General features: G+C 42.8%; 1 protein-coding gene across 1 annotated transcript; it reads left to right on the top strand.

Moving 5' to 3' along the window:
• Nucleotides 1-8,982: 8,982 nt before the first annotated feature.
• LOC148021496 (pentatricopeptide repeat-containing protein At4g13650-like) lies at nucleotides 8,983-14,318 on the top strand. The gene has a single exon (XM_087696906.1). It carries the CDS (start codon nucleotides 9,344-9,346, stop codon nucleotides 11,939-11,941), a length of 2,598 nt encoding a protein of 865 aa, XP_087553032.1. The 5' UTR covers nucleotides 8,983-9,343; the 3' UTR covers nucleotides 11,942-14,318.
• The last annotated feature ends 284 nt before the right edge of the window (nucleotides 14,319-14,602 follow it).

Below are 14,602 nucleotides of genomic sequence, written 5' to 3'. Positions count from 1 at the left end.
GAGCAACCTTCCCATGAAGAGTATAAACACACCTTTTGTCTCACATTCAAAATACCTAGTAAACAAAAGACTTGTAGAAAATTAAAATTGGCTTGTTGACCATTTGGACGTAGATGAGATATGATTTTTTTACAAGTCAAATACCATGACTTGAAAAGTTAGTGTCGAGGTCAAATCAAACCTCTTGACATGAGAAGCATAAGGTGCTAACTACATAGCCACTACTTCTCCATGTGGTGAAGGAAGGTGCCTACATCATGATCTTATTCTTGATTATTTAACACTATCTCCCCCTACAAATAGGTAGAAAGAGAAAGTGCATGTGATCATAGAACATATTGGTTTGAGCGTGCAGCTCCTCATTTAAAATGAGAAGCATAAGGTGCTAACTACATAGCCACTACTTCTCCATGTGGTGAAGGAAGGTGCCTACATCATGATCTTATTCTTGATTATTTAACACTATCTCCCCCTACAAATAGGTAGAAAGAGAAAGTGCATGTGATCATAGAACATATTGGTTTGAGTGTGTAGCTCCTCCTTTAAAATCTTGGTTATCCTCCCAATTCTTCTCATCACCTGCCCACTCACTAAATGTAGCCCATGTTCCCAATAATATAAATAAAGAATTTATTTTGCTATATTATCCATTAAAAGTGAAAATGTATTCTTTTTGTCAATGTAAGATGCAACATAGACATTTCCATATTAACAAAAATTTTACAATATAAATGTAAGCTACAAAATGGATATTTCCATATATTACCAAAATGCTAAAAAAACAACCCTCAAACTTTAGAAAGTATTCTATAAGCAAGTTTATGAATTTAGGATTTGTTTCTTATAGCTCTTAGAATTGCAACCACCTTAGCTTTTATAATACCCAAGGCCTCAAGGGTTTCCACAAACAACCACTAGAATTTCTTTTTGAACAAAACAATGTTCCTCCATTACCAAATATACATGATGGTCAAACCACTATGGCATTTTATATTTTTGCAAGTTCTTTGTCTAAGCCTTGAGCCTCACCTCCAAAAATGGCACATATGAAGACAAATCTTTATTTAAAACTTGCCACTCCTCTTGCCCACTTGCTCAAAGCCCCCTATAACCTCTTGACCTTTGAGTATCCCCTCAAAAAGTGTAAGAGGGTCTCCTCCTATTGGAAACAAACAATGGGGAGGTCCCCATGATGTCATTGGGTTTGTGATTGGACAAATACTTCCCCATAATCAACTTCCATCTAGTGAAATTCAAATTTTTTGAGAGCATGTTTTCCCACACTCTTATGCACCTCTTCTTCAAAGTTTTAACCCTAGGTCATGAGAGACTCTATGCCACCCTTGTGTGATTTTCAAAAATTGTAGGTTACAAGGACAAACAAAGTCCCTTTTTTTCCCTTACAAGACCATAACACCTTTCTGGATAGAGAGACGAGAAATGTAAGGGGATGATTTGCTCTAGCTCTTAATCAAGGGGGCCAATCCTCCTTCTTCACCTGCAACACAATTTGGACCCACTTAGCTTCCCTCTGATAGACTTTGATAACCTTGATTTGTGCTAACTTGGACATGACTAATTAGAGTAGGAAAAGGGAGACAAGGAAATACTATAGAATATTGTTGAATCACCCCTCAGGTCCTCTAAATCTTGCCCATCTAGATCTATCTACAAAGCAAATTTCCCTTGATTTTGGTGTTTTTTTGGTCATTTTCTACAGTAAACAACAAGCAGTTTTGAATTGTCTACAGTCTTCCAGCCTGCATTATGGCGAGTTGGTCCACTGATCATGCTATTTTCAACATCACTAAGCTTGATGGTACAAATTACTCCTATTGGAAGAGCCAGATTTGGCAGGTGTTGGTGCAAAAATCGCATATCAAACCTTTGAGGTTGAGCGGGCATCCGCCTGCAACTATGCCAGATGAGGAATGGCTTGAGCTTGATGAGTTATGCAAGTCCACTATTGTCTTATCTCTCACAGAACAGGTTCACTACAATGTATTTGAGGAAGAACAGAGTGCATGGCAGTTGCGGGATAAAATCAAGAATCTCTATGACAAGAAAAGTCCAGCGAGTCTTATGTATTGGCCGAAGCAGCTTATGGATTTGTGCATGAAGGAGAATGTGACTATGTCTGTTCACTTGAGCCAGTTCCATGCTATACTCAAGAACTTGACTTTGCAGGACATCACTTTTGCAGAGGATGTTACTCCTCTTTTCTTGCGTGGTACTCTTAATGAGTCATGGGATGTATTCCGCACTGCATTATGTGCCTCTACTGCTACCTTGAAATTATCTGATGTTGAGAGTGCTCTTCTGCAAGAAGAGGTTAACCGTAAGAATTTGGATGCCTCTCGTGTGTCACATGCTATGACAGTTAGAGGCAGGAATGATGGATATGGAAAGCATGGTAGTGGTAGTGGCCATGGACGGGATTCTTAGAAATCTCAGTCCAAGTCTCGTGGGAAGTCACGTAGCAAATCCCGTGGCAGGAATGCAGATGTTACTTGTCACCATTGTGGGAAAAAGGGCCATATTAGGCCACAATGCCATGAACTGCGCAATGAAAGGCACAAAGATAAGGGGAAAGACAAAGTGCAGGATAAGTCTTCTGATCGTAGCATAGTGCCTGCAAAGTCCAGTGTTAAAATTGAAGAGATCAATGTTATGTAGCTTGAGGATGTTGATGATGACGATTATATCCTAGCAGCTTCTTCCAATGCTTCGGAGATGATAGAGATACACTCTATGTATGCACAGCGTTGGCTCTTGGACTCAAGTGTGTCCTTTCATGTGACACCTTGCCGAGAGTGGTTTCATTCATACCGTACTATTTCGGGTTCTGTGCGCTTGGGTGATGATAGCTCTCTTGATATTGTGGGCATTGGTGATGTTAGGCTGCAGTTTCCTTCGAGCAGCAATTTTGTTATGCAGGATGTACGTCATGTACCTGCTTTGACACGCAGTCTCATGTCAGCTGGACAGCTTGATGATGTAGGATATCATGTATGTTTTGGAGACTCTGCATGGAAGATCACTCGTGTGGCAGACTTGTGATTGCGAGAGGTGCCAAGGCCGATAGCCTCTACCCCTTGATTGTATCAGCTTCTTCCCTTGATCATGTTTTGTCTGTGAGTTCTATCCCACATGTATCTCTTTGGCATGCCTGTTTGGGCTATATGTCTTTGAAGGGAATGAAAATGCTTTCTGGTTTGCAATACTTACCGCTCCTTGATTATGCATGTTTTGATTCATGTGAGCATTGTCTTTATGGCATGCAGACTAGGTTTACGCATAAGAAGTCTGGTAGGCCACGCATGAGTGAGGCCTTGGCATTGGTACATTCGGATGTCTGTGGGCCCATGCCTTGTCAGTCTATGGGTGGTGCAAAGTATTTGTTACGTTCATTATGAAAAGTTTGGGCTTATCCCATTAAGCTGAAATCCGACGTCTTGGCTGTGTTTCAGAGATGGCTTGCATTGGTTGAGAACCAGTCTGGGTATAGGCTAAAATGCCTACGTACAGATAATGGGGGTGAGTATGTCTCATGTGCTTTTGAGCAGTTATGTGATGAGAGGGGTATTAAGCGTCAGTTGACCGCCCCCTACACCCCCCCCAAAATGGTTTGGCTGAGCAGATGAATAGGACCATCCAGGAGCGTGTGTATAGTATGCTTAGCCACACAGGCCTACCACAGAGCTTTTGGGCTGAGGCAGTTAGTACAGTTGTGCATGTCATAAACAGATCACCCTCTAGTGGTTTGGATTTCTAGGTTGTAGAGGAGGTATGGACTGGAAAACCTCCCTCTTATGCGCATCTTCGTGTCTTTGGATGTGAGGCATTTTGCCATGTGCCCAGGGACAAGAGAAGTAAGCTGGATCCTAAGAGTGTCAAATGCATTTTCCTTGGTTATGGGGATGCAGGTGAGATGGGTTATCGTCTCTGGGATCCGCAGGCGCGGAAAGTCATCCGCAGTCATGATGTAGTCTTCCATGAAGACAAGATGCATAGGCAGCCTGAGAGAGTTGTTGAGATCCGCAGGGCCATATTTTAGGAGGAGCTGCAAGCTCCCGCACAACTACTTGGACAGCCTATAGCTGCAGCAGATGCTCATGGTCAGGGCGTTGGACAGGTAGCTGGGCAGGTAGCAAAGCCTGCCGTGAGACGGTCTACTAGACATAGACGTCCACCTGATAGATTTCAGCCCTCGATGCATTATGTCTTGGTTACAGATGCAGGAGAGCCTTTCACTTATGATGAGGCTATGCACAGGGGTGACAGTCACTCTTGGAAGAGGGCTATGCAGTCTGAGATAGACTCCCTGCATAAGAATGACACTTGGGATTTGGTTTCCTTGCCTATGGGCAAGAAGGCTTTGCCATGCAAGTGGGTGTACAAGCTGAAAAGTACGCCTAGACATCCCAAGCCGGCATACAAGGCTAGATTGGTAGCAAAGGGTTTTAAGCAAGAGCATGGTGTGGACTTTGATGAGGTCTTTTCTGCTGTGGTTAAGATGACCACCCTGCGCTTAGTCTTGGCTTTGGTTGCTCAGCTTGACTTGGATTTATACCAGATGGATGTCAAGACGCCTTTCTTACATGGGGATTTGCATGATGAGATTTATATGGAGCAGCCTAAGGGCTTTGTAGAACTTGGTAGGGAGCACCTAGTGTGCAAATTGAAGAAAAGTCTTTATGACTTGAAACAGGCACCTAGGGAGTGGTATCATAAGTTTGATACCTTTATGCAGTCATAGGGCCACAACAGGAGTGCTATGGATCCGTGTCTTTACAAGAAGAAAGCCCGTGATGGTTCTTTATTGATTTTGGTCCTCTATGTGGATGATATGCTAATAGTAGCAGGGAAAGCTCATGATGAGCTAGATGCTCTTAAGGCTAAGCTCAAGAAGAGCTTTGAGATGAAAGATTTGGGACATGCCACTCACATACTTGGTATGCACATTAGATGCGACAGGCATCAGGGACTCCTCTACTTGTCACAGAGGGAGTACATTCATAAAGTCCTTGAGCGCTTCTGCATGCAGAACATAAAGCCTATTGGCTGTCCATTGCCTTCTTATGTGAAGGTATCACAGGTTGATTGTCCGCAGACAGATGAGCAGAGGGCCGAGATGGCCAAGATTCCCTATGCATCCGCAGTGTGGGCAGTCTTATGTATGCCATGATAGCCACTCGTCCAGATATTGCCTTTGCACTTGGTGTTGTGGCATGCTATATGGCTACACCTGGCAAGAAGCATTGGGATGCCGTAAAGGGTATCATGAGGTACCTGAAGGGCACTGCAGATATGTGCATATGCTATGGCAGCCAGGATACAGGAGTCGTGGGGTACACCGACTCTGATTATGCAGGACATGCAGATAGTAGGAAGTCCACTTCCAGCTATGTATTCACATATGCTGGAGGTACTGTTTCCTGGATGTCCAGGGTGCAGAAATGCACGACTCTTTCTACTATAGAGGCCGAGTATGTTGCACCCACTGAGGCTTGCAAGGAGGCCATTTGGTTGGGTCATTTGGTTGCTGACCTTGGTATTGATGCTGTCCCTACACTGTATTCAGATTCTATGAGTGCTATTCAGTTAGCCAAGAATCCAGTCTTCCATGTGAAGACGAAACACATTGAGGTGAGGTATCACTTCATACGTGGGGTCATTGAGGGCAAGTCTGTTGATCTTGTCAAGATCTCGACTGACCAGAATCCTGCAGATCTGCTCACGAAAAGCTTCTCTACAGAGCGCTTTGCCTTCCTCGGGAGGTTGATGGGCGTGGGATGAGATGACATCTTTTCTCATCCTGTTGTACATGTGTACATGTTGTATTGTCTTTTTCTTTTTCTTTTCACTCCTCACTAGGGCAGATTCGCCTTTAAGTGGGAGGTTGTTGGGGGTAAAGGTGCCTCTGCCTAGCCGCTCGTGTATTACTACACTGATAGTCACCACCACTGCACATTGCAGGTGGCGGGTGCCCGTCACCGCCACTTTATTCTTTATTCTTTTAGTGACAGTTTGAATAAAGGAAGGCCTGGTCACAGATTATGACTGTTGGAGTTCCCATTTCTTGTCTCTCTCTTTCTTGCTCTTGCTCTCCCGCCATAGCTCTCGAGTCCAAGCTTCGATCCTTCTCTCCCTTTCAAAAGCAAGCAGTAACCCGATGCTCAAATACATAACTGAGGATGATAGAATTCTTATGATCACAATTACTTGGGGAGTGGGAACCTTTGACTCGATTAATACATGGATGGAGTTATCCAACATCAATTGTGAGAAAGGTCCATTAGGTGTTGAGATTTTAATATGGTGTAAACCCTATAGATGCTTCAACCACATCTTCATGGCTTTTTGAGGGAGCATTGGAATCTCGGAATAAGGTGGAGGAAAATTTGGTATGATTGACATTAAAGACTACCTACAAGACCACTCACTAAGAATAACATTCAACTCTTTGAGTTGTGCAATATATTGGGCACGTTTGGATAGGTGGTATAGTATAAGTCCTTGGAGTTAGTTACCCTTAGTGGTACCATTCAAGGTGGATTTCAAGTCTTTACTATATCTAATCATGCACTAATCGCACTTATTCTTAGCCTTGTCTAGGAAGGTATGCGGATGACCACAAAATGCTTGTTATAAGCAAGAGGCATATTAGCTAGAATGCATTTGGATACATGGCTAAGGGCCGATCAATTAACTAGAGGTTGGCATAGCAAATCAAAAGGATGATCGATGGAACGAGTTAACCAAGACAATGCAACAATGCATGTGTCTACATTGGGTGCGGAAAACCAAAGTAGAAAAGGAGGAAGCTAGAAAGGGTTGCTCTAGCCGCCAAGAATAAAGGGCCAATTGAGCAAGAAATTTGCATGATCAATTAGGAAAATTTGATCAAAAGGGTTGTGCTAATGAGGGAAATGGATAAGTTAAGATTGATTTATAATTAAAAACTATTTAAGTATGTGAGTTCCTCTCACCAGAATTGCTAAGAAATTTAAAGTGCAAAAGGGCAAATGAGAGTCTCTTCATCCTCAAGAAAAGTGATGAATGGTGGACCTACGACCAAGAAGAAATCATAGAAACATGTGAGAAGCACTTTGAGGGGATCTATAGCAAGATCAACTTGTAGGAGGATGCAGTGGAGCACATTGTTATACATTCTCTATTGAGGCCAATTAAGAAAGTGGTCAATGAACAAGAAAATGCAATGCTTGAGAGGAAGTTTTCAAAATATGGAATATATGTGGCTTTGAAAAGTCTAGGGAAAAGAAAGTCACCAACGCATGATGAGCAAACAATAGGACTGTTCATCCACTTTTGAAAAGTGTAGGGAAAAGAAAGTCGTCTCAAGGCACAATGGTCTAATAGTAGAAATGTTCATTTCCTTTTGGGAAGAAATAAAATGTCCACTTTGCACTATGATCAACAAATTGTGCGTTGAAGGGCATCTTTCAACCTCTTGTAAGAGAAGAGGGTGGTTGATGTGAAAGGGTTAGATCTTACCAACTATGTCTTAGACAAAGTAAGAGAGAAAGTTGATTGATGAGTCAAAGAACTTGGCTTTTGCATGTAAAGTTGAAGATATTGTAGTGCTTTATTGATCTCATAATCAAGTCCTATGCACCTCTAATATGTTGCACCAAAGAAGTGGAAAAAGCATGAGATAGCAATGTTGGAAAATTCCTCTAGGGGAAACCAAAAAAGGATAGAGACTTTGCGCTAGTGACCATGCAAAACATTTAAGAAATGCATAAGGGATGGAAGCTTATAATTATTAAGTGTGCAGGAAGAAGGCACAATTCTATAAGCAAAACTCCTTCAAAGAGGATGGGTCAAGAGGCACCATAGTCTCAAATTCTATTAGAAATCTTATATCAAGCCAATAAAAAGCTATGTGAAGCATGGGACATGTGCCAATCGGATATACTCTCAACTCAAGTCATCAAGAAAATAAAGGCAATTGATATCATCAAAGACATCATATCATGAGAAAAAAATACTAAGCAGAGTGCATTGGGGTCCCAATAATAGGAGTATCCATGTTGAGGATAACGTATTAAGCCAAGCCTAAGTAGGAAGGGAGTGAGGGTGTGGATATATAACAAAAATGTGGAAGCTCTCAAGTTACCTCTAAAGGTTAGAGCATCTATGTGGAGAGTCATAATGGGATGCATGTTTACATGTGACACATTGAAGAGAAGAGGCATCCCAAACGACAAACGTTGTTATGGTGAAGAGGAAACATTGAAGCACTTGTTTTGGAGCATTTGCATAGTAGCAAGTTTATAGCCATCCATCTTTGAGAAGTTGAGGTGGCGAGGTAGTGAGTAGGAGAAGTTTAACTTCTACATCTTAGGTGAAGTCACAGTGCATGAGGACAAGCAAGCTTTGGGTTATCATGCTATCTCTTCGATTGATTTGGGAAGATAGGCTCAAAGTCAGCTTTTGAAGGAGCCATGATAGAAGTAGATGCTTATGGAGTAGTCTATAAAGTATCGGAGTCTTGCTAGGAAAATTGGAGAAGTACGAGCCCCGCCACTCGTAGTTCCATTGACGTGGACATTGGTAGGCAGGAAGTCCAAGTATCATGGACATGCACAAGTCCAAAGTCTTGCTAGCAAACACAATGGCATACGGAAAATGTGATGGGAGGAGAGAAAAAATGCATTCTAAGTGATAAGATTTGATGAACTGCCAATGCATCCCTCCAAGTTAACAGAGCAAACCTTCATACTTTCAATTTTAGCGAATACTTAGTCGACTCGCAAGAGTTCCTCTTTTTCGGAAAATCAAGTCAATCACCTCCTCGGCCATGTGCATAAAACTGGCCTCTACGAACTCGCGCAAGTGAATTAAGTGATTCAGAATTGGGTATGTGAGGACCTTGTAACTCCATTATTTATTAATATCAAATAATACTACTATATTCTCAGCTAAAATTTCACCTTTCATTTAGGGTGGGCAAAATCTGGCCGGTTGGCAGTGGCATGGACAGACTGTGCGAGTGACCGAGGCAGAGGCAGTATAAGTCGAAGGATTCTGAACTTCCCAAACACCTTAGAGGATAATGGAAAATGTACTGTCAGAGATGTCAAATGGGTCTTCATGAAGACGAATTTCATGGAGATGTGGATCAATCATTGCAATCTTTGATGTTCGATAATGAATTCCTCTCGACCGTGATTTGTGAATTTGCTAGTTCCATGAGGGGAAGCGCGGGAGGCTGCTATACAGCAGGCTTGCAGTCTTCATCAGGGTTTCATCTTCATATGTAATTCGTTCAATTGGACTCTTTTTTCTGTGCTGTTCTGTCAGATCACGAGCAGTAATGGCAGCTGTCATCTCGTTGCCTGCCGTATCTGTGCCCCCAGTCACCACAATTTCTTCTTCTGAACAGATTACCCGCTCCACAGAACCACTTCAGAGGCCTATGCTCGAGGAAAAGCCCCCTGCAGAGCCTCCTCAGGACGAATACACCAGTCTCAAGCGTGCCCTTAATGGCAGGCTCTCTCTTAACGGAGCCAAATGTTTGCACTCTCACCTTGTGAAAATAGGGGGGGATCAAGACACCTTATTGAGCAACCACCTCATCAGCTTATACAGCAAAAAATCAGCTCTTGCTGATGCACATGCGGTGTTTAGCAGCATGTGCCAACGTGATGTCATCTCGTGGAATGCCATGGTGTCTGGTTATGCACAGCATGGTTACAGGCATCTTGTTCTTCAGCTGATAAGGGACATGGAACAACAAGAAGGCCCTAAGCCTGACACACTAACCTTCATCAGTGCACTGCGTGCGTTTTCCAATCCTACAGCTTTACACGAGGGTGAGATGATCCATGCACATGTTATCAATTGTGGGCTCGAGCTAGATAGTTTTGTTGGTCCCACACTTGTCAGTATGTATGGCAAGTGCAATGCCTTGGTTCCTGCATACATCCTTTTCAATAAAATGCATCCATGTGAGACAGTTACCTGGAATGCTATGATGGCAGCCTACTCCCAACAGGGTTATGATAGGCAGACACTTCAGCTTTACAGTGAAATGCTGCACCAAGGTGTAAAACCTGATAATGTGACATTCATCTCTGTGATCAGTGCTTGTGCCAGTTTGCAATCCTTGTCTGAAGGCAGGGCCATACATGATCGTATCCGCAAAGGTGGTTTTGAGTCCTGTATCACGTTATGTAATGCACTTATCTCCATGTACAGTAAGTGTGGGGAGGAAGAAGAAGCACATCGGATCTTTGACAGCATGCCAGAGCACGATGTAGCATCATGGAATGCCATTCTCTCAGCTTATGCTGAGGATGTTGAAGATAGGAAGTCCTTGAGGCTATTTGAGGATATGCAGCAGCAAGGTGTCAAACCTGACATCGTGACTTTTCTAACTTTGTTGCATGCATGCGCAAGCTCAGCAAGCTTAGAAGAGACCGAACTAATCCATGCATCTCTCATTCATGAGGGTGTTGAGCAAGATGTTACATTGGACAGTGCTCTTTTAAATAGTTATGCAAAGTGTGGAGATCATGAGTCTGCTCACATACATTTCAACAAGATGCAATATCATAGTTTGGTCTCTTGGAATGCTATGATCACCATGCATGCTCACCTTGGGCATGGTAAGAAGGCTCTTGAGATCTATCATAGCTTACAGCAAGAAAATATCAAACCAGATGAAGTAACCTATATCAGTAGTTTAACAGCATGCAGCAGTCTTGGTGATTTGGAAGAAGGAAGAACCTTGCATGCCTGCATTATCAACACTGGATGTGAATCTGATGTTGTTGTTGGAAATGCCCTGATGAGTATGTATGTTAAATGTGCCGCTTTGGAGGATGCATGTGTATGTTTCAATAAAAGACAGGAGCAGAGTGTTGTCTCTTGGAATGTCATCATCGGGGCGCATGCTGAATTGGGAGAGGGAATCAAAGTTCTGGAACTCTTCAAGCAGCTGATAGAGCAGGATGTGGAGCCAGATGAGGTAACATATATCAATGCTCTAAGTGGATGTACAAATCCTGCAGATTTGGCAGATGGAAGATTGATTCACACATGCACCATCCGAGATGGATTGAGATCAGTAGTACTTGAAAATTCACTGCTGATTATGTATGGTAAATGTGGAACTCTAGAGGATACAAATGTAATGTTCTGCAAGATGCAACCATGTGGTATCATATCTTGGAATGGCATGATGTCTACATTTGTTCAGCGAGGTTGCAGCAAGAAAGCTCTGTTGTGTTTCAGGGAGATGCAGCAGCTACAATTGATTCCAAATGAGGTCACATTTCTTAATGTTTTAAGTGCATGTGCTAGTGTGGAAGCCTTGAACGATGGCCAAGCAATCCACAGATATATTATTGATCATGGACTTGAAGATGGTATCCCTGTTGGAACGGCATTGTTAAATATGTATGGCAAATGTGGAGCTGTGGATGATGCTCGTAATGTGTTTGATGACATGAAAGACTGTGATGTGATCGCTTGGAACGCATTGTTGTCAGTCTATGGGCAACAAGGGCGTGGCAAAGAGGCCTTGAGTTTCTTCCAAGAAATGCAAGGCAAAAAAGTGAAACCAAATGATGTCACATTCATTAACCTGCTGAGTGCCTGTAGTCATGCAGGGCTTGTGGAGGAAGGTCAATATTACTTTTCGACCATGACTGACATACATGGCATAATACCCCATGTGGAGCATTATGGGTGCATGGTTGACCTATTTGGCAGGGCAGGTCAACTATCTCATGCTGAAGACTTCATTGTGGAGAGGTCTTTGCAACAATATTCTTTGGTTTGGATAAATTTGATTGGAGCCTGCAAGCTGTACAATGACATTGAGCGAGGGAAGCGTGCAGCTGAACATGTTTTCCATTTGGAGCCTAAGGATGCTGGGACATATGTACTCCTGTCAAACATGTTCTGAAAACTATGATGCATGAATGCTTTGGTCAGAGCCAAATGCAGCCAAATGAAACAGCTGTTGAGGCAGATTGGTGCCTCATAAGAAGGGCAGATGAACAGAAATGTTCTTTCAGTTGTATCGAGCTCACCAGCAGCTAGATTGGTAATGGTTGGGGATGTGGAGCAGCCTGTTGTTATGATTAGCCCCAAGATCAGAGTCCACAGCAGCATCATTTGTTGGAGCCACAGGAGAGAGCATTAAACTGCCAGACTTGACAGGGCATTGAAATTCACTAGGCCTGTAATAAGCTTCTCCAGATTTCTTGTTGCCGAAAGGTGGTCTGAAAATGCCATGTTTGGGTGAAATCTTTGTGAATTGTGTGTAGATCTTATGTTCCCCATGGCAGAGATATGTCTGCCAAGTGATAGCCTGAATCCACCAGCGCAGGAGGTCTGAACTTTCTGGGGATGTGAAACCTGCATACAAGGCAACATATACTGCCTTCAAATAGGCTGACAATTCATTATATAAAAATGTTTATTATTGACTCAGCAAAGGATCTTTGAGTGAAAGTAGACAGAGGCCTTGAATTCTGACTGAGACAAAAGGTTTTTGACTCAACTGCGAAGATTTAACCACCTAGACCATTAAAACTGGTCAGCAAAAATCACTCAGCTTCTGTTTCTTTCTAGGTGTGTGCCTGGGACATGAAAGTACGTATGCTAAAGCTCTAGATACTGGTCTGCAAAGTGGTAGCTTCGATGGCTTGATGTGGTCCTAATCTCAATCCAGGATAGCTTTGTGAGAGCGGCAGAGGAAGGAGAATGCACATGAGCAAGATGAGAAACAATGAAGGCAAGAAGAGAAACTCCGAAAGAAACTGGATACAAGACTTGGCCCCTGCATGTGCTACAGGGTGTAGCTGCAGTGAGGATAATGGTAGAGAGAAGGCAGGAGATAGAAGTCAATGACTGAAGTGATTGAAAATAGGCAAGACTGACTTCAAATCCTTTAGCACAGCAACAAAATCCTCTAGGAAACTATCGCAGGCCAAAAAGATGGATGGGCCCCAAAAATAGGAACAAAGGACAAAATGACCAAAATGGACCCCAATAGAGCTCCTTATGTACTCCATTGACTCCAATGTAGGGTTCACAACCAAGAGATGACTATGACCACTAACACCCTCCCTCAGATCTTGGGTGTGTTCAAACTCCCAATGCACACATACAATGAATAAGCAAGGGTAAGGAAGAGCCTTTGTGAAGATGTCTGCCACATAGTCCATTGCGGGATGATCAACCAGCTCCAGCTCCCTATACTGGCTGTGCTCCTGAACTAGTGATACTGGATCTCAATGTGCTTCATGCATTGACTGTCACCATGAATAACTATAGGTTGTGATCGTGGAAATCCGATCGCAGCCAACATCCGCCTCAACCAAACAGTATTATGGACGTCCACACAAGTGGCACTATGTCTACCTCTATGGGAGAAAGAGCAATATTGGGCTGTCGTTTGCTGCTTTAAGAAAGGGTACTTGAACCCAAAGCAAAGCAAAAGCATGTAATAGATCTTTGGGAGTCTATGTCACCTACTCAATCTGAATCTGTCCAACTTGTTAAAGATACCCCTCTCTCTATAGACATCCCGTGTATTGGGATGCCTCACAAGTACGGCAAAACCTGCAAAGCAGTCTATCAATGAGGCTAAAAGAGATCTCTGCATAAAAGAACTCAAGATGGTTACCACATAAGAAATATCTTATATAGTCAATGCCTCGTTCATATCTAAATGGATATGAATGAGGCAAATTGATGACCCAATAAAACACTTGTACCTAGTGACATCCATAAGTGTAGTGAGGTTGCTGTGATAACTTGGACAATGTGTCCATGGGATGCAGAATCATGCTGCAAGCGTCAAGTGAAAGGCTGTCAACAACTCAAACACAGTCTTTGTTGTGAGATTAGACTGCCGATGGGCATCGGAAACATCTCTAACCCAAGGAAAAGTGAAGGAGATGCTAGCCACTAATGTAAGACTTTTTGGCAAATCAATGAGTAACATCTAAGCAAGATTCTTAGCATATTCCTTTTTGCCCCCCCCATATCATTGGCTCCAAGGTGTTTGCTTTTAGACACCTGTTTTGCAATTGGCCCCTTTGCCCTATCACATCTCAATAGAGGAGGAGAGAAAAGAAAGCAATGTTGTCCAAAGTTGCTCTAATGTTAGCCAATGGAGTTGGCCTTAGTAAAAAGGGTGTCAAATACTTATAAGAAATGGGAACATCTCAATTAGAGGTCAATGAAAAGAGACAACACCTATGGCAGCATCATGCAATTCCTAAAACTTAGCAACATGAGAGACTGAGCAATAGCAGCTTGCTTCCAACTAGATCATCAAAATGGGACATGGAGCATTGGGGGGGGGGGAAGGAGGAATTTGGTAATGTCTACTACGTCTACTCAGTTCTCAAGGTGGTTTCTTGGTTTTGGATTTGGGTTCTATTGTCATTGGATTCATTGAAGCAAGTTTTATCATCAAAATGGGACATTGAAGCATTTGAAGCTGTAACAATTCTAGGTACTAGTGGATGGTAGCTCATGTAGAGTAGAGCACTTTGGGGGTAAAAATGGAGAGTAAGGAGCACCATGAGGCTTAGTTGGAGTTCTTAATAGC

Source organism: Lygodium microphyllum, chromosome 17 (genome assembly GCF_053477565.2).
Source record: "Lygodium microphyllum isolate KBCC chromosome 17, Lygodium_microphyllum_v1.1.10, whole genome shotgun sequence".
Lineage (NCBI taxonomy): Eukaryota > Viridiplantae > Streptophyta > Polypodiopsida > Schizaeales > Lygodiaceae > Lygodium > Lygodium microphyllum.
Note: the sequence above shows the minus strand (reverse complement) of the source record. Positions and strands in the feature narration are given on the sequence as shown.